Genomic DNA, 19281 nt, shown 5'->3' with positions numbered 1-19281 from the left:
GAGATGGCCGAACTGGGGCGGAGATCGCCGAGCAGAGACGGAGATGGACGAGATGGAACGGAGATGTCCGAGCAGAGACGGAGATGATCGAGCGAGGACGGAGATGGACGAGCGTGAGGAGGCCGGTGAAGCGCGGCGCGGCCTGTGGCTCGTCCCTCAGAGCGCCTTTGCACCCCTGGAATGCAGAACCTTTACTTGGTGCCACAGAACGGGCTCTGGGGATCCCCAGGTGTGTCGGGAGCCCCCGCGTCTCTCGGGGTGCTGGTCCGAGGGCTCCGTCCTGAGCCAGCCCGGCCCCGCGCTGGGTTGGGCCGGTGGTTCCCGAGTCCCCGTTCCCAGTGTCGGGGCAGCACGGGCCAGGTCCTGTCCCCGTCCCTGAGGGGGAGCTGATGGTGCTCCCCACATAGGTTCAGCCACGACATCACAAAATCGCAGGATCATGTGGGTTGAGAAAGACCTCCCAGATCATCGGGTCCAACCTGTGAGCACCTTGTCAATGGGCCAGAGCGCTGAGTGCCACGTCCACCTCCGGGCATGGGGACTGCCAGCTCCCTGGGCAGCCCCTTCCAATGTTTAACAACCCATTCTGTGAAGAAATTGCTCGTGATGTCCTCATATCCAGGAGTAAAACTGGCCTACCGGGTTGTAAGTACAAGGCAGGTAATTTGCTAGTTACAGCTTGGATGCGTTTGAAAGTGTTCATATCCAGGAGTAAAACTGGCCTACTGGATTGTAAGTACAAGGCAAATAATTTGGCTGTTACAGCTTGGATGCGTTTGAAAGTGTGACATCTGGCACACAGAGCTTTGGCAAAAGAATGAAATAAAGATGCACAGGTAAACCTCAGTTTATTAAATATACTGACCTATCAATAGCCACCTGCAGCTAGCAGAGGCCCTCCTTCTCCAAATCCTTCTGTGGGCTTGCTGAATCAGCCATAACAGCGCCCCGATGCACACACACCTACACATGCACTCTGCCCTCCCTCTTGCTCTGTTCAGTGCTTTGCACTTGCACTCGGGCCTGAAGGTCGGTGCCTGATGTGCTGCCAAGCACACGTGGGCAGGGGCTGTATCTTTATGTGAGAACAAAAGCTGTGTGTGGAGCAGGAGGGCTCAGCCTGCCTCCTTCCCCTCTTTCTCTGCGCTTCTGAAAGGTGTAGTTACAAATCTGTTAGTTGGCAGCAAATCTGCAGGTGTTTTGCATTCAGGGTGTGAGCAGGCAAAGCTTTCTTCAATGCTTCACCTGAGACAAATAACAAATTTTAACTGCAGAGCAGTGCTGTCCTCTGGGATGGACACCTGGTTTCCTAACCAGGTCCATCCAAGTAATTTTGCCAGACAAAAGGAGGGTGTGAGTGACAGTGAAGTGCCTCCTCCTCTGAAGGCCTTTGGCCTCACTTGCTGATGGTGATGATGGTGGTGTGTGTATGTGTCTGGGGCTCCAAGGAAGGAGCCTTTCAAGGAGCACAGTCCATATTCACCCTCCTGCTGATCTCGTGCACTGCAGATAACTCCTCCCGGGGATGAAAGCTGGCTCCATCTGTCTCTCCCATTCCCCGGGCCACAGAACTGACATCCAGACCTTCTTTGGTATGAGAATGTGTCTTATCACAGCCTGAAGAGATACAGGCTCTCCGGAGCGTGGGGGCTCCTTGTGCCTCTCCTCAGAGTCCCCTGGAAGTCATGTAAAACATCCAAACTGTAAAAGGTCAGTGTTTGCTGTTGTCTTTGGACATCTGGATGTACAGAGGCTCCTCAGTCTTCCAGTGCAGTTCTGCCTGTGGGTCACTCACTGGCACCCACAGATGCTTTTATAAATGTCCATGGGACTAAAGCTGCTCTCTCTGTGGAATCCTCAACTTTTCCAGAGGGGGAGGGAGGCAGCCTTGCCAGGGGAAGAGGCAAGGAGGCACAAGCAGAGGTACAGACATACATACTGTGCCTGTTCAAGTGCATCATTCCAACCTGCTTTGCTACAAACCAGCTCTGCTTTATCTTAAAGAGACCCAACAGGTCCCTAAAGTAAAGTGTGGCTGGCTCTTCCCTCAGGGGGGGCTTCAAGGCTGGATATTTCACATGGAAAACCGTTTTCTTGTAGTTCTGTCATTTCCCACTGCTTGCTTTCTGTCTGCCTCTTTGCAGGTCTCACTTTGGTTTTAATTTAGTGTTACTCCTTTCACCATGGAAGCTGGGGGCTCAAACACAAGGTCTGTGCTGTGCACAGAGGGAGAGTGCAGCCTCTTGGCTTGCAGGGCAGGGATGTCACAGCTGTAGCAGGAATATCCTGGCTGGTAGGGATCTTGAGGCTATACAGGAATATCATGGCTACAGCAGGAATATCGTGGCTATAGCAGGGATATCACAGCTCCAGGGCCCCAGTCCCTGCTGTGGATTTCCTCTGTGAGCCGAGGCAGGTCCCCACCTCTCCTCTGCTCCGTTCCTCTCTGCCACAGCACGTTCTGCTGCAGGAGTCAGTGCCACAGCAGTGACAAGGACAAACCCTGGAGCGAGTGTGCAGCAATCAGGGTCCCTTCTGGCCCTGTCACCACGGTCCTCTAGGAGGTTAAAGCACAGATACTACATTAAAAACACGAGGCGCCCAGATCCTGCCCAATGGAAGCTGTAGGAATAGCACAAAGAGGAGCTCAAATCTAATCTTGCATCTATAAACAGCTTATGTTGCTTTTTATGAGCAGTTGAATCAAACAGTGGGAATTGAAAGCAGCTGTTACTCAGTCACTGCACAGAACGAGCGAGTGGCAGCTGAAGTCAACACATCAGAGCAAAGTGCCTTCGATTTCTAGTCAAAGACAGAGTCAGGACGTTGGAATAAGGAACAAATCAAAGGAAAGTGTTTTTTGCTCCCAGGTGTTCTGCTGATGGGAAGGCTGAGTTATGTGTCATGAATTATTCACCGCTTGTGGTGATGCTCTGAAGATTGCTTTGCAGGTAGGAAGAGGGAGAGAGTCACCAGCTTGTATCACTCAGCCCCCAGACAGCTCCTGGCTGGAGCACACCATCTGCCTGGAGAAGAACCATCCAGGGAGCCCATCCTGGCTGGGCTCCATCCCTGGCAGGACACTACCCACACCCCGTGGGGCATCACCCCATGCCATGAGGGTGGACCTGGCCCAGAAATACCTGTTCTTGCCCCATTTTTCTTCTCCCTTGCTGATTCAGCAGGAGTCAATTTTCTGGAAACCTTCGAAACTAGACTTTAGGATATCTCATTGATACAGAACAAAGAATGTTTTTCATGCTTTTCTGATGTTTTGGGGTTTTTAAGGGCCTTTCCTGACGGGGACAAGCAGTGCATTGATGAAGGAGAGGTGCCTGTGGGTCGCTCTGTGACAGGGACAGTGGCAGGGCCAGCAGGTCCCTCTTTGCTCCACAGTGCTGTTCAGCCTGGACCTGGAGGGAATGCTCGTGGGACAGTGTGATGAAGAATGGATGGCCTACAGTTTTGGAAAAGGATTGGTTTTAGGGCAGAGAGGAAATTAAGAACCTCCCAAAACCAAAGGGTGTGTCTTTGATGCAGCCTGCCCCTTGTGCTCTCCTGGCTCCAGGTCTGCATCAGCAAGAGGTGACCAAGCTGCAGCCCAGCTCCTGACCACTGCCAAAGGAGGGGTGATGATCCTCACTTACAAGTCTGAACTTTTCCTTTGCATCCCCTGCCTTTTCCCCCTCTCCATAGAAATATCCTGTTACCTCTGAGAGCTGGTGGAGACCGAGGGGTCTCCTCCACCCACCATGTCAATAGGTAGACCCAAGCCAAGGCAGACAAACCATTTAAGGGAGGAAGGACTGAAATTTAATAAGACAAATGTCACAGAGAAAACCTGAAAAGAGTAACTTGAGGTTTAAAACCTAGTTGCAGATATGTCACTGAGTACCAGGTTCAGGCACACACATGTGGTGCCCAACGATGGCTGAGGCAAAACATCCCAGGGAAAGGACATGCATGGAGGAATCTTGCTCTTCGTGGTGCTCAGGTGGATTCAAGCATTTCTGAGAGCCTGGGAGACAAGTGGGAGAGGTCTGAATGCAAAGAATCTTTGGGATGAGAGTATTCAGAATATTCTTTCTCTGATGAACCCAAAATGTCAAAAGCTATAACTCAACACCATTTAAAAAAGAGTTTTATATGCAAATAGTTATGTGAAGAATTAAATCTCCTGTCAGCGTTTGCCACCAAACCATCTATAGTGCTGAGCTGATGAACAGGAACTGGAGAGAAATGGATTAAAATGAGATGAAAAGGATGCTGAACATTCAAAGTTCAGACTTCTGTCTGTCTGTGTTTTAACCTTCTGGTGTTTAAAGAGATTTTGGGAGGAGAGAGATTTTTAAATGTTTAATTTGTGTGTTTAGCGCTATCTGAAGGTCATTTTTACTTTTTTTTTTTTTTTTCCCTGGCCTCCTGCCTTTTACATAGCTGAGAGGTAGGAGAAATGTTTAAAAAGGTAAACAGATAATGAAATCATAAGAAATTGGTGGGGAAGCTGGGGCCAGGCAGAAATTTGGATTTTCTTTTCAATTGAGTAGATTTTAGAGGGACAATTCAGCCTCAAGGAAAACTCATCCCCTTAGCACTGTTTCTCTGTTTTCCTCAGGAAGATCTGAAGGAACATGAAAAAGTTTAACAAACATCCGTGGTACATTTTCCTTATTCTTTGTAACATTAATGGGAATGTTAATATTTCTCAGTTCAGAAATTTCCTCTCTAAGTACCAAATATTTTCTTAGCATCGAGTCATTCACTGATGCAGGTTTAAAAATATTGATTTCCACTGGCTGCTGTTGACCCCCTCAGCTTCTGGCAGGTTAGAAAACGTGGTACCATAAATCACATCTTTCTTTCCAAGCAGAGACTCCACCCAATTACCCAGACCACCAAGGACCATCATAGCTGGGATGCTGTCCTGATAAATTTTAATTGGCAGGAGTTACAAGTGAAATTCTTTATCATGAACATAATTTTGTGCCTTCAGAGCTGGGATTATTCCTGTGGCATTAATCCACTGCAGGTTTGGGGTTTGGCTTCCCTGCCCCTGGCTGTTACTTGCAGGATTTCCAATTTTGGAGTGAGCAGCAGGAGATGCCACTGAACTCACCTGAAGTTTCTTGTTTCAGCCAGACATGATGTGCTTGACAAAAGCTGAGGAGAAATGAGAGCATGAGGGGTCAGGACATGCTTTGAGCTGGGAGGAGCAGGTGGAGAGGCAGCAGGGGGACCCCCAGCCCAGACCCCCCAGGGATGAAGGGGATGCTGTGCCAGGACTAATATTCCTTTTTCTGTTCCCACTTTTTGCCTGCCATCCCCAACCTGGTCAGAGTGATGCCAACCCTTGGAGATGAGCCAGTACCATTATCCCCATTTTTCTGAGGCCAAGAGAAATGGGTCCCCTCTTTTCCTCACTGGTCTCCAGTTTTAGGGGTTCCTAAATTTAACCACCTCCTGTTCCAAGTTTTCACCCTCTTGGAGCAGCGAGTGATCCAGGTCTCCAAATGTTCCCAATTAGCCTCTGCTGGGAAAGATGCTGGCTTTGTTTATTTTCAATAGATTGCAACAAAACAGTGCCAAAACTGTGGATAAAACAGGCCTGAACTCCTTGGAAACATGCTGCCTTCAGCTGCTTTTCCTGGAAATCACTGGCACAACCACCTTGTTCCCACCCCAGCTGACAAGCCTCAGTGCTTTTTTGGAAAGGCTTTGGAGGCTGGTCCACACCTCCTTTCCAGTGATCACCAGTGTCACAGAATCATGGAATCATTAAGGTTAGAAAAGACCATTAAGATCATCAAGTCCAACCAGAGCCCTTGCAGAGGATGCATTTTGCACCCTAAGACAAGACAGCCGTGTCTGAGATGGCCCCAACAGGAATCTCCTGCCCTTACCTTCATAGTTGATACAGCCATTGGCATCTTCCTGCCCTGCCATGAGCTGCTCCACCTCGCTTTCTGTCATCTTCTCTCCTGGAACAGGAGGATGGAGAGGTGAGGGGAAGGGTTTTCAGCCTGACAGGACCTGCCCTTCTTCCAGATAACCAGAGACACCAGAGGGAGGAGAAGGGGATTAGAGAAGAGCTGTGTGCCACAACTGAGGAATGCTGGTGTGAGATGGTGGAGAGAGGACCACACTGCAACAGCTGTCTGATTACTGAGGCTGTCCTGTAGTCTCCATCTTGCCTGGGTCATGCATGAAGCTGTGGCGTGAGGTGGAAACGGCCACACATTCAGGACTAATGACTCCTAAAAGAGCTTGTGAGCAGCAGAGTGAAAAGAACCTCTGATATGTGAGACCAGCCAGCTACCTGAGCCACTTGCCCAGAAAGAGCTCGGGGCCCATGCCTTGCTCCCCCGAGGTCAGCCATACCCAGCGTGACCAGCACATGGCGCAGCTCGGCCCCCATGACCATCCCGTTGCCCTCCTTGTCGAAGACACGCAGCCCTTCCACAAAGTCCTCGAAGGTGCCCTGCTCCTTGTTGCGGGTGAAGTGCTGCAGGATGGGGAGGAAGGTCTCAAAGTCCAGCATCTTTGTGTTCATTTCTGGAAGAGGAGGAGATGGGGTCAGAGATGAACCCTCGTGGGGCTGAATTCAGCCTCTGAGGGTCTCCTGATTAACTCTCTTGGTCTCTTTTCCATCAGAGTGCAGGGGAGAAGCCCCGTGAGGAGACAGAACTATTGTATTAGACTCGAAATTGGAAGATCCATATGAGGAATGAAGTATTAACATCAGGGGACTGCACAGAGACCCCTGATACCAGCCCAAAACTAAACCATCAGGTGGGTCATCTGTCACCACAGTAATGTGGCCGCACTGAGACTGGTCTGGTTATACCGGTTTGCACCAGTTCAGGATAAAGTCTGCTAAGCATCACTTGCCACCATTCCTGTGTGAGGACTGCCTATCCCATATGTCATCATCCACGGTATGGGGAAGGGGAGTGAAGGAATTACACAGGAATGAAGCCTGTCTGCATAATTTCCTTCACCTTTCAGCGTTCTTCCTACAGAGAATGTAACCCTCTACTTGCTGACAGGGAGTACAGGAATTGCTTGTCCCACCCTGTCCCCAGCTTGCTGTCACCTTCTGGTTTGGGCTTGCCCAGCACCTTGAGGACCTCTGCGTTGGTGGGGTTGTGGCCGAGCGCCCGGAGGACGTCCCCGCACTGTCCGTAGCTGATCTGCATCGTCCCCGCAGGCGTCCGGTCAAACAGCCCGAAGGCTTCTCTGAACTCTGCGGGGAAGAAGAGCTCGGAGTGGCCCCATTCCCACTCCAGGGAAGCCCGTCGTGCCTGGCAGGCAGGGAAGGGACGGACACGTGCCTGTTGTGCCCTTGGAATGTGTCGCAGCCCCGAGTGAGCTTGCGCAATGCAGGCTGAGGTTTGCCAGACTCCTTAGATGAGTCACTTGGCTGCTGGAGCAGGTTTTGTCACCTCTGCAGAGCTGGCTGGGTGACCTGCTGGATCCCTGCATTCTCAGCAGCTGGCTTTGCTGCAGGACATCCATACTTATCCCCTTTTCCACTCGGATCTCCACTCTCTGGGGCTGTCCCTGTGTCGCCAGAGGCTGTTCCTCCCACCAGACGCCCTGGCTTTGACCCAGGCTGCATCTCACACCATGAATGAAAAATACCTTTTCCCTGCCAGGCTCTGGATCCTGCTGGCCTTTCCCCCAGGAGGCGATTTAATGTGTGTGGCCTCAGCTCTTATGTCTGTGGTGAAAACTACCAGGAAAAAGGATTCCCCCTTTCTAAAGCCATCTCTGAGAGAAGCTGAACTAGGCACTTACCTTCAATCTGCTCTGCCGTGAATTCAATCTGTAAAGAGAAGGAAGCAAAGCTGGGCGTGAGATGTGAACTGCTGCTGGAGGGAGCAAAGGAACTCTCCCTCCACAGGCTAGGGGCAGGGGGCTGTATCCATGCCCTGTCCCATATCTATGCCATGTCTGGCTGTGCTGTGTCCGCGACTGCTTCTGCCCCCGCTGTGGAGCTGACATCCCTGTGGAGAGCACAGCTGGCAGCAGCGGGGTGGGTAGGCAGGAGGGATGCTCAGACCACAGTCAGGACTACTTTGGGTGGAAAGGATGTTATTTTAGGGCCTGATCCCAAGGTCAAGTGATTAAACAGCCTCCATGCTGAGCCTGCTCTTAATAACTCTCCTGTCACAGCTATGGCTTAAACATGTAAGTATCCTGAGGAATCATGGAAAAAGTGAGTCCCTGTTGTGGAGCTGTTGGATAAAGGATGCTCTTATGTGGAGGAGGCAACACAGGCAACAAAATACTTCAGGATGGAGACAGTGGGTGGCAGAGAAGCTTTTTATTGCTCCTGAGGCCCCGACACGGGGTCTCAGCAGGAGCTGGGGGTTCGATTCTGCAGCCGCAGCTCTGGGAGCAGCGTCCTGGTTCCCTCCAGTGGGTGCTGGGCAGGGCTGGGTGGGCAACACTGAGACATCTCCCCAGCGAGGACAGCATCACTCCCAGCCTGCTGCATCTGCACAATCAGATAATTTCCCCTCCCAAGGCTGGCTTCCAGCCTGGCTAATGCCATTTGCAGAGCGCTTTGCATCGCCTGTGCATGGCAGATGACAGGCACGGAGAAACACGGTGACGTCTTCATTCCTCACTCACCTTCACGCTCTTGGGGTCGAAGGCAGGCTCCGAGCCTGGAGCTGCTTTGGCTGCTTCCTTCCTCGGGTCGGGTTTCTTGAGCGGCATCGCGCTGGGATTTGCGGAGGTGCGGGGTGAGTCCTGCCGCCCAGCGAGGGGAAGCGAATGAACGGAGGGATGAAAGGCAAAGGCTGCTCCTTCCCTTATATACAGAGCCCAGTGCTCACCCTGGAGAGGCAGGCCAGCTGCTGGAGCAACTGCTACTTACTATAAAAGGAAGAAAACTCAAACGAGAGGGGCCCCAATTTGACAATTGCCCATTGTCATCGGCTCCTGGCTCCACGGAGCCACCAGCCGCCCCCCCTCCAGCTGTACAAGGGGGGACATGTCCCCCTCCAGCACCTGCACCGGGTGGGCTGCATGGGGGCTGCTTGCTAAGTGATCACTGAAACCTAAACGCAAAAGGCCATGGGGGCCAGGCAAGAAAATAGCAACAGGATGGCTGATAAACCTGCCACGATACCCACGGCGAAACGCGCCTGTTTGTGGACAGGCTGCGAGGGCCAGCACTGCAGAGCCCTTTTGAGACCAGGATTTACAAAGTGCTGCTTCAAAGGAGCTCACAACTCTCTGGACACTCCCTCGGCCTTGTGCTCGGGGTCTGCTTTGTCCCAGTCTCCCCCCAAGGGCTGAGTTTGGACCCTAGAAAAGACCAGTGTAGGTGCTCACCTCCCTCAGGGTGGCTACTGAGGAAATGGAAATGATGGCCAAAGCCACAAGTGAATTCATCGGTGCAAATCTTTCCCAGCTTTGCACCATCCATACCAAGCACCTCCAAAACCTGCAGGGCAGATGGAATCCCCATTTGGCTCCTCTCCAGGTGCTGGGCAGGCTCTAGTGGGAGATGCTCCTGCTCTCACCCTCCTCTCCCAGCTGAGGACTCACAAAGGCACAGAACTCATTGAAGTTCATCATCCCAGAAAAAGGGGCTTGAGGGTTTTACTGAGACATTCTAAACCATCAACATAGACAAGATGTGTGGGGCACCAGGGCAAAGGAAGAGTTACAGAGGTCATTCTGGAGGAGGGAGCAGCCACAAACTGCTGGGAATTCTCTGTGTGCCATCATCTCCTCATTGCTGGCAGAGACTGGGGGGCCGAGGGGGCTGGATGGGTGTCATTTGCAATCATTGCTTTCCAGAGCTCTCTAGAATATAATGAGTCATTTAGCAAAAAAACTCAATATGTTTTGCTAAGTTTGAACTCAGAGCCTGGGTCAGGTGTCGCCTGGGAAATCAAGGGAATTAAATTGCCCCTAGCTGCCTCCCCCTCAGCATCCATCAACTCCAAAATAACCTCACCTTAACTCCATCTTCACTCCCCAGCAGCTTCTGGGTCAGAAATTAGACCCAGCAGAGCCTTCAGAAAACGTTCATGGTGCAGAGAGACTGTTTGTCTCTTGCTCACCCTCTGTTCCTGTGCAGCATCCCGAGGAGCCTCTGGCAGAGCTGGTGTCACACCCACGCCATGGCTCGGGCAGGGGAGACAGGCAGCTGCAGACAATGTCCCCAGTCCCTCCTTGATTTTCAGCTGATGGCCACCGTGGGGCTTGTTTTGCTGTCTGATTCCATCAGCAGGAGCAGCAGCCCCTCCTGAGCCCTGTCCTTGGGATTTGTGGTGTTCCCTTGGCCTCCCCTCCCCCAGGAGCCCAGCAGGACTCTGACCCTTATCACGCAGTCACGGGGGCTCGTGGCTGGGACCAGAATGAGCTGCCTTGCCAGGAAAACCCCGAGGAAGGGTCAGCAGAGCTGGGGGCTCTGCTGCTCTGTGCAGGATTGGGGCACTCACAGAGGCAGCAAGAGCTGTGTCTGGACATGGATTATATGAGCCAGGGGAGGGGCCCAGGCTGGGAGCTGCTGTTCCAGGGATTTGGCACTGGGCTGTTGAATTCCAGTCTCATCCCACTAATGACAACCTGCCTGGGGAAAGAGGGCTCCCCTCTGTGTGCCCCATTTCCCCAGGGGGACACTCGGGCTGCTGGGGGTCACAGGGTGTTGGAACTGGTGGGAGCAAACTGGGCATCAGCATGACCCTGAAAGGCAGGGGACAGCCCTGGGGCCATGCCAGGGACATGCAGGTGACAAGGGATGGTGACAGCTGCAGTGGGACCAGCTCTGACCTGATGCCCAGTGACGGTGTGGGACCCCATCTGGGTGGCTGCTCCCTCCACTCCCCTGCCCCAGGATGGAGCCTCCAGCCCCTCTCCCGAGGAGACTGAATGCAGACATGCCCTGAGGTCACTGTGGGTGCCTGGGAGAGCAGGACAGATCTCAGCACATCTCCCCAAAACACATCCCAGCCCCTGGAGAAGGAAAAGGGTTAAACTGGCGTATCTGAAAGACATCCCATTGCAAGAGCATCAGCTCGAGGTGCTGCTCACGTGCTTGCACCCTCTGCCTCCCTGCCTCCAGCCACCTCACTGGGATTTTCCCCACCTTCCTCCGGCTTCTTGGGACCAGTCTGGGGCTAGAAGGGACTTAGGAGCATGGGGGCAGTAGGGGAATGCTGTGACAGCTGAAAAATGAGCCACCGAGCAGTGAGAGAAGTTTCTGAAAAGAGAAGAGGAATCTGCCTTGAATGAAGAGGATTTTAGCACCTTGGGCTAAGCCAATAAACCTCTGCCATCCCCATCCGAACAGGAATTGTTTGCACACGCTCCCGGAGCTGCTTAAAGCAGGCAAGACACAAAGAGAGAATAGGATCAAGCACGGTGGGGGGAGAAACCCCCCTGCCTGGAGAGCCTGTGAGCAGATCCCTGTAGGGATCCCACAGGGACAGGGAGCTTGCCCAGCCCTGATCTCCCAGGGACGGGCTGTGCCCCCAGTGCCACCTCACCTCAGTGGGGCTGGCAGCCAGGAAGGTGCTCCCAGAAGATGCTCTGTCCTGCTGAACACGCCAGCCCTCTCCACCTCTGGCAGCGATTCTGCTCCCTGAAGTCCCCATCTGAGTGACACGGTGGCACCATGGAGGCATCTGGCCCTGTGGGAGCTATCATGGTGACTCTCCTCTGCTGCTGCCTCCTGAGCTCGGCGTGGGCTCTGGTAAGTCTGCGTGGCCCCGGGGCTCCTCTGGTCCTCTCCTGCCTTTAACGTGGTGTCACTGGCCCGGGCAGGGCTGGCTGTGCTCCCGACTCACATCCCGCTCTGCAGAGCTGCTGGGCAGGACGGGAGAGCATGTCCACTCCTGCTAAAAGCTTTCCAGCAGCCATGGAGGCACTGCAGAGTGATGGCTTTTCCATTTCTTGGGCACATCCAGGGCAGGGTTCAGTGCCTCGCAGGCGTCGGGGGAGCAGAGCGGGCGGATTACGAGCAGTGCAGGAGGGGCTGGAGGGCAGAGCTGGGCACAGCCAGTGAGACTCCCACAGCCAGGCCCCCATCCTCCTGATGCACCCCCAGGATCCCACTCCTGCCCCACATCCCTGACCAGCCCCCCATCCACCCACCCAGATGCTGCTTTGGGGAAGAGCATGGACAGGAGTCCTGGATCTCCTCTCTGGGGCCAGATTTGGCTGTGCTCACTGGAGGCAGTCTGGGGAAAGTGACCCTTCTGCATCCCAGCTCCTGTTCACTTTTAAAGCTGTGTCCTCATCCTGGCTATAAAATCCTTCAAGCACCTTAGCCTAAAACACCCCCAGAGACATTTGCACGTGTGGTGTGATGGGGAGGCTGAAGCTGCCGTGGGTTCACTGTCTGCTCCGGGCACTGGGCAGTGGCTGCTTTGCTGAGCCCTGGTCGGGCACTTTACCCAGGGGTTGCCAGACCTGGCCTGGAGAGCTCAGCACGGGCAACAGAGACACCCAGCACTGCTGGTGCTGGGTGACAGGGAGCTGGGGCAGGAGCCTGACAGGCCACTGATTTCTGCACAAAACCATGAGCAGAAATGACCATGGAGAGGGTGGGAAGGGGCTTGGGGTCAGCATCAGCCTTGGAAGAGGGAAAAATGAGAGCAGGAATGCAGGAAGAGCTTTTTTCTTCCCTGTGTTGTTGAATCTACCCAAAGCCACCCAAACCTGACTCTCCTGGAGAGGGGTGGGAGAGCATAGCCATGCCATGACTTGAGCCAAGGGGTTGTCACTTGGGTTTTGTCTGAGCAGGTTGATCCTGATGATGTTCTCACCAAAGAAGAGCAGATCTATCTCCTGGTGGAGGCCAAGGAAAAGTGTCAGAGGGACATAAAGGCTCAGCTGGAGAAGATCAAAGGTATTGTCCCTCCCCTGTGCTTGGATGAGCCAGCCCTGGTGGAGCTGCTTACACTGTGGGGAATGCTGTCCTTTCTGTTGGGCTGGGATGGGGCTGAGGACACTCAGCTCCCAGGGCTTTGTGGAGCTCATGGCACCATCTGTGCTCTGGGTGCAGCCAGCACTGGCTCCAGCATTTTCCAAACAGCTCCACGTACACCACAAATGAGAGCTGTGGAGGGGCCTTGCCCCATCTGGAAGAGGTGGGATGTGTCTCCTGGCCCCTGCAGCTTCTCGCTCTCTGCAGCCCAGGGGATCTGTGGCAGAATTTTCCTCCCCCTGGTCCAGCACACACCTGGGGAAGCCAGAGGTTATGCTGAGGCCCTGACTGGAGATGTGAGATGTGTCTTTGCTCTTTGGCCAGACCCCAGCTGCCCTCCGGAGTGGGATGGGATCATCTGCTGGCCAAGGGGCTCCCCCAGCCAGGAGGTGTCAGTGCCTTGCCCCGACTACATCTACGACTTCAACCACAAAGGCAAGTCTTGTACCTGGACAGAGAGTGACCTCACCCTGGTGACAATCCACAGTGCAGGGACAAGTCTGGGATTCCCATGGGTCCTTCTGCTGCCACAGTGCTCGTTGCTGTTCCCAGGTCATGCCTACAGGTACTGCAGTGCCTATGGGACCTGGGCCATGGCTCTCAGCATCAACAAGACCTGGGCCAACTACACAGAGTGTGCCCTGCTCTTCTCCTCCGAGAGCCGGAGCCACCAGAAGGTGACCTTGTTTGTCAAAGGTGCTGGGAAAGGGGTGTGGATGGGGGCCACGGGAGGATGAAGCAAAGGCATGGGGAAGTGCTGGGGGCAGGGGCTCTTCCCTCTGCTCCTCAAACCAGCCCTGCTCCCTGTGTGCTCTGGCAGGGAGGTGCAGCTCAGTCCTTCTCTTCCAGGAGGTGTTTGACCGCCTGCACCTCATGTACACCGTGGGCTACTCCATCTCCCTGGCCTCCCTCATCGTTGCTGTCTGCATCCTCTCCTACTTCAAGTAAGGAGAGGCCAAAGACCCTCCTGTGTGGGAGAACAGGAACTCATCCCATTGTCCACACACACATGAGCCTGGGGAGGGGGCAGCCCCCAAAGGAATGGGAACAACCCCAGACCCAACACAAACATCAGCCAATTTCCCAAAGCCCCAGTCATCCCCAGTGTGACCAGCTCCCGATCTCTCCACCCTGCTCTTGGACAGTGTGGACACCCCACTTGCTCCCAGATCTGGTTTCTGTGCCCAGACACCCCAGAGGCCACTCTGAGAGCCCCCATTCCCTGAGCCCAAGTGTGGTGAGTTGGTTGGGCAGCTGGGGTTTGGTTGGTGTCACATCCCTTCTCCGCAGGCGCCTGCACTGCACACGGAATTACATCCACGTGCACCTCTTCACCTCCTTCATCTGCCGGGCCCTCAGCATCTTCCTGAAGGACATGGTGCTCTACTCGGGCACGGCGCCCAGCGACGCCGACAGGATGCGGGAGGACGATTTCAGGGGTCCCTTGCCAGGACAACGGGGCCACCTGGCAAGTGGTGGATGGGGGGATGGGGGGATTTAGGAGCCCTGATGCAGTGGGATGTGCTTGGGATCCTCCCAGGCTGGGGCTGTGCTGCTCAGGGGGAGGGGATGAAGGTCCACCTTTGGCTCTGCCCAGCTCCTCCCTGTCCTGGTGCCACACTAAAGACCAGAGCCAGTGTACCTTGTCCTGTGTACAGGGAATACCTGTCCTATGGCAAGGAGATGCTGGACTATCCCAGAGGAGATGCAGGTCTCTGCAAGAAGAACATGGGGCACAGCTGGGTTTTGATGACCAGAAAACAAAAGCCACCAGGTTTTGCTTTTGGGGACCAGCCTGACACAGGCATCTCCATGTGCCCACAGGTTGGCTGCAAGTTGGTGGTGACTCTCTTCCTCTATTTTCTGGCCACCAACCACTACTGGATCCTGGTGGAAGGTCTCTACCTGCACAGCCTGATCTTCATGGCCTTCCTCTCCAACAAGAACTACCTGTGGGTGCTCATCATCATCGGCTGGGGTGAGCACAGACCCCAGCCCCAGCCGGGAGCTCTGGCACTGGCCATGGCTGAGCAGCACCAAGTGCCCAGGGAAGGGCAGTGGGATGCAGGAACTGGCTGGATCTGCAAAGGTGATGCTCCAACCCTGCTCCTCACTCTGTCCATGCCCTTCTAGGTCTCCCTGCTGTGTTTGTGTCCATCTGGGCCAGCGTCAGGGCCTCGCTGGCAGATACACAGTATGTACACCCACCTTCACCAGGGCCTTTGGGAGGGGAAGAGTGGCTGCAAATGCCAGCCAAGTATCTGTGGGCATCAGAGCTTTTTGGAAATGAATATTTTCCAAAAAGAACAACAGGATGGAACAGACATTCAAGGCTTGTTCATAGAATTTTCAGTAATGCAGACCTATAGTGGTTTTGTTCTGCGTTTGGGAGGACGGTGGATGTGGGTTTGCAGCATAAATTGATCAATAAACAGCACAGAGATGGATGCTAAAGGGCACATTCTAGAGTGAGGCATTTTAAAAGCAGAAAGGCCATCATATGAACAACGTGAGTTTGGGATGAGGTGGCCAAGGAACCCTCAGGAAATTAATGCTCATTTAAATCTGCTTTGCCCCACCATAATGGTTACAAATGCTTGTAGCTACAGCTCAAGATTTACACAAAGCCCACCAAGGGGTTGGAGAGTGGGAGTTGGGGGTGTTGGGGTGGTTGGGGGTACAGGGAGCCATCCTTCCCAGTGGTGTCAGGTTTCTCCAAGGAGTTTTTGTACTGGTCTTCTCAGGTGCTGGGACCTCAGTGCAGGGAACATGAAGTGGATTTATCAGGTCCCCATCCTGGCTGCAGTTGTGGTAAGAATCCTGTGCATGAATCTCCCAATTCCTTTTGAGGAAAGAGGATTGATAGAGACCAGAGCTGCTCACTTGTGGTCGCTGGAGTTTTGTCCCAGCCACTCCAGCACCCAGGGAGAGCCCAGAGGGATCCAGGGGCTCTGGTCCCTCCTGTCTGACCACAGCACCACTGCCATGTCCCTGCCTGCACCGCACCCAGAGCTGCCTGTCATTGTCCCCAAGGGCTCCTTGGGCAGACCCCAGCTCACAGTGGGCCCCATCACCACAATGGGTGTCTCTTGGCAGGTGAACTTCTTCCTCTTCCTCAACATCGTCCGGGTGTTGGCCTCCAAGCTCTGGGAGACCACCACGGGCAAGCTGGACCCCCGGCAGCAGTACAGGCAAGTGCTGGCAGCACCACAGCCTCGTGTCCTGCCTGTACAGCCAGGAGAGCTTCCTGAGGTTATGGAGAATGAGCAGAGGTGTGGGAAGGGCTGGAGGTGTGAGGAAGGGTGGCAGGATAGCGGCAGCCAGCTCCTCTGGCAGCTCTGCTGGATTGAAGCCTGGCTCTGGAGTTCTGAGCTCTTTCTTCCTGCTCCCACCTCCAGCCTGGCCACTGTGGGGCTGGGGGCTGCCCTGCAGGCCCTGGAGAATCTCTGAGGTCTCTCCTTTCAGGAAGCTGCTCAAGTCCACGCTGGTGCTGATGCCGCTTTTCGGAGTCCACTACGTGGTGTTCATGGCCATGCCCTACACCGAGGTCTCCGGGCTCCTGTGGCAGATCCAGATGCACTACGAGATGCTCTTTAACTCCTCCCAGGTGGGTTGGCACTCCCAGCATTGAGGGATGTTCATCCTGGGAGGCTCGGGGACCTCAAACTCCACCTCTTTTGGTCTCTTGGCAGGGTTTCTTTGTGGCTTTTATCTACTGCTTTTGCAATGGGGAGGTAAGTGGGAAGAGTGAGGAGCTAAGCTCCCTGTTCCAGCCCCTTTAGAGTCAGGGGAGGCAAACTTGCAGCCCCAGGCTGTGATAACCAGAGCAAAAAGCTCAGATCCATCCCTCTCAGTAGGATTTGGAGGGAAAAAAGGAAAAGGAGAAGGGAAAGGAAGGGAAGGGAAAAGGACAAGATACAGCAAGGCTGTTTTGCTGTCCCTGGGCACAGCAGCCCCCTCTGCTCTCCCAGGTGCAGGCCGAGATCAAGAAGGCTCATTTCCGGAGGCTCCTGGCGCTGCACCTGGGGCAGCAGGCGCGCCCCGGGAGCTGCTGCTGCGCCGGCCGAGGCTCCCAGGCCCCCCAAAGCTGCAGCACGAGCCTGGCGGGGCGGGGAGCGGGGGGCACCCGGGGGCTGCTGCTCCCGGCCCGGCCCCCCCTGCCCTGTCCCCAGGAGCTGAGCCAGAGAGCCCGGGGGGAGCACACGGTGGATTTGACAGAGCTCACTCAGTGTCAGCCCAAGCCATACAAGGAGCTGGAGACCATGCTGTGAAGCAGAGGGTGGATTTCCCACCTGGGCATGCAGATGTGCTGATCCTCAGGCTTCGGGCTCTGCTTACACTGGCACGGAGAGCCAGGGCTGGGACAGCAGCCGGAACAACCCAGCTCCCTTTCCGCCGCAGCCAGGGTGCAAAGGGACCACGTACTCTCACTCCTCCTCCACCCCGGCCCAAAAACAAGCCATAAAACCTCATTCTCCTCCACGTGCAAGTGACTGACGTGATCCCTGTGCTTGCAAAGCCTTGAGTCTTCAGCAGGAGACACCGCCGTGCTCGCTCCTGCCCCCACAAGTGGGAGGTGACTTCTCCAGGGCGGTCAAAGCCCATCCCATGAGCCCGATCCTGCCTCGGACTCCCCCACCCCGCACCAGCTCCGGCCGGGGGAGCACAGAGTGCCCGTGGGGCTGTTCTGCAGCCCACCCTGCCCTTCCTCGTCCTCTGCAGCTCGGGGATGGAGTGAACACCAACACACAACTACAAACTGGAGTGGGAGGCAGTGGGACAGGGTGGGATGAAGGAGACAGGATGAACTTTATGCCTGGAAGGGTGCAGGGAACACTTGCATCCCCAACACTTCATCCATTACCACAAAGGCCCCTGCATGCAAGTGTCGTGGCCCTGTCATCTCATTGAAGGCTAAGAAGTGAATAAAGAGAGTCTGTCTGGCTTGTTTCCATCCTTGTATTCCAGCCTGGAGCCAGCAGTGGGGCAAAGGTTGGAACCCTGGCCCTGTTCCCAGCCAGGTCTGCTCTCCCTCTGCCCCTGCCATGGACAGGAGCCCCAGCATCCCCCTGCCCTGCACCTGCACTGCCTGGGAAAGCTCCTCACCCGAGGGAAAAGGCATTCCCAAGGAGCTGTGTAGATGGCAGATAAATTAAACAGCATGGTGGTGGTAGCACGGAGCATCTTCTTCCTACACAGCTCCTCAAGGCAGGAATTTCTTGCTAAAGACAGGGACCAGGTAAATAACTGTGTGCATTCCCATATCTTCCAGTGAAAAGCTATGGTGCCAAGTGAGTCATAGGGAACTGGAGGGACAAACAGCCAGGAGCCACGTCAGGGAAGGGCTCTAGGATGCACAGTTTTAAAATCACCTCGTGGAAGAAACTGGTTTCTTTGGAAGACACCAGGCCAGCTGCCACTGCAGGGCCAGATCCCCTCTCAGGGCAGTTGGAATGCTGCTCACACTGCTCCCTTGTTCCCAGGGGATGGAGCCAGCCCTCCCACGGACCTCACACAGCCCCGCAAGCTGACATCTCTGGCTCCTGTCACTGATCAATATTTCATCACTCTCTTCCCAAGAGGCTCCTGGAAGATGGGAGAGGGGTGAGGAATTCCAATAATCCTACAAGGAGCAGAGGGAAGTGTTAACCAGAAGGGGAGAACCCCCAGCATATGCCTCACATGGGGCTGGTTCCCAGTGGCAGTGAGCTGGGATCGGGCAAGGGAGGGAGCAGATGGCACCTCAGACTATGGGGCTATTTTCACATTTTGTTTTGAAACTCCAATCTTTAATTGCAGCAATGAACCTTCAGGGTGAGAAGGGGAACACAACAGCTTGTAAAGCCCTGCCAGTCTGCCCTGAAATACCCTTGTCTTCACACCAAATGCACAGAGCTCAAACCAGGGCAACAGACTGTGGGGAGGGAATTCTGGAACCTCCTGCCCAGACTGTGGGGAGGGAATTCTGGAAAAGAGTTAAAAAAACTCCAGCAGATCAGAGCTGGTTTCTGAGGGGGCCCAAATAAGCCCGTGGTGTCTGAACTGTAGCCAGCTCAGGTGTCAGTCAGACCTTGGGGCTGCTGCTGAGCTCTCCTTCCAGGTCTGCCCATGACCCCATGAAAAGCTGGGGGAAATGAATCACATGTCCTGGGCTGCATCCTTCCCTCTTCTAAAGCGGAGGAAAATCGATTTTCCAGGAGTCTTTGAAGCTAAAACGGGGTTTGTGAAACATTTTGGGGTGAAAGATACTAAGAAAAGCCACAGGAAGTATTTTATCAACTACAATCCACAACTTCTGGTGAGACAGACACAGTCGGATCTCCAGACTG

The 19281-nt window shown here is 54.4% G+C and overlaps 2 protein-coding genes and 1 long non-coding RNA gene across 7 annotated transcripts; 2 read left to right on the top strand and 1 right to left on the bottom strand.

Moving 5' to 3' along the window:
• The first annotated feature begins 88 nt into the window (after positions 1 to 88).
• Positions 89 to 1578, top strand: LOC121352477. Its single transcript, XR_005954936.1, has 3 exons — positions 89 to 229; positions 408 to 645; positions 1510 to 1578. It is a non-coding gene; the product is annotated as an uncharacterized LOC121352477 (long non-coding RNA).
• Positions 1579 to 3898: 2320 nt separating this feature from the next.
• Positions 3899 to 8766, bottom strand: LOC121352476 (myosin light chain, embryonic). 4 transcript variants are annotated; one of them, XM_041465459.1, is made up of 7 exons: positions 8638 to 8766; positions 7798 to 7825; positions 7094 to 7243; positions 6379 to 6552; positions 5901 to 5978; positions 5117 to 5160; positions 3899 to 4018 (listed from the first exon to the last, which is right to left on the bottom strand). In XM_041465459.1, the coding sequence occupies exons 1-6, from the start codon at positions 8722 to 8724 to the stop codon at positions 5132 to 5134; spliced, it is 546 nt and encodes a 181-aa protein (XP_041321393.1). In that variant the 5' UTR covers positions 8725 to 8766; the 3' UTR covers positions 3899 to 4018; positions 5117 to 5131. The 4 variants fall into 4 exon arrangements, with proteins under 4 accessions (XP_041321393.1, XP_041321392.1, XP_041321390.1 ...); XM_041465458.1 differs by lacking the exon at positions 3899 to 4018 and having other exon boundaries at positions 4918 to 5160; XM_041465456.1 differs by lacking the exon at positions 3899 to 4018 and having other exon boundaries at positions 4918 to 5978.
• A 2815-nt stretch (positions 8767 to 11581) lies between these two features.
• Positions 11582 to 17895, top strand: LOC121352475 (parathyroid hormone/parathyroid hormone-related peptide receptor-like). 2 transcript variants are annotated; one of them, XM_041465454.1, is made up of 13 exons: positions 11582 to 11716; positions 12769 to 12874; positions 13277 to 13387; positions 13505 to 13629; positions 13802 to 13896; positions 14243 to 14420; positions 14777 to 14930; positions 15086 to 15146; positions 15697 to 15763; positions 16049 to 16143; positions 16418 to 16559; positions 16645 to 16686; positions 16924 to 17895. In XM_041465454.1, the coding sequence occupies exons 1-13, from the start codon at positions 11639 to 11641 to the stop codon at positions 17221 to 17223; spliced, it is 1554 nt and encodes a 517-aa protein (XP_041321388.1). In that variant the 5' UTR covers positions 11582 to 11638; the 3' UTR covers positions 17224 to 17895. The 2 variants fall into 2 exon arrangements, with proteins under 2 accessions (XP_041321388.1, XP_041321389.1); XM_041465455.1 differs by lacking the exon at positions 16645 to 16686.
• Positions 17896 to 19281: the final 1386 nt, after the last annotated feature.

This window comes from Pyrgilauda ruficollis, unplaced genomic scaffold (genome assembly GCF_017590135.1).
Source record: "Pyrgilauda ruficollis isolate IOZ18807 unplaced genomic scaffold, ASM1759013v1 scaffold189, whole genome shotgun sequence".
NCBI classification, from domain to species: Eukaryota; Metazoa; Chordata; class Aves; order Passeriformes; family Passeridae; genus Pyrgilauda; species Pyrgilauda ruficollis.
Note: the sequence above shows the minus strand (reverse complement) of the source record. Positions and strands in the feature narration are given on the sequence as shown.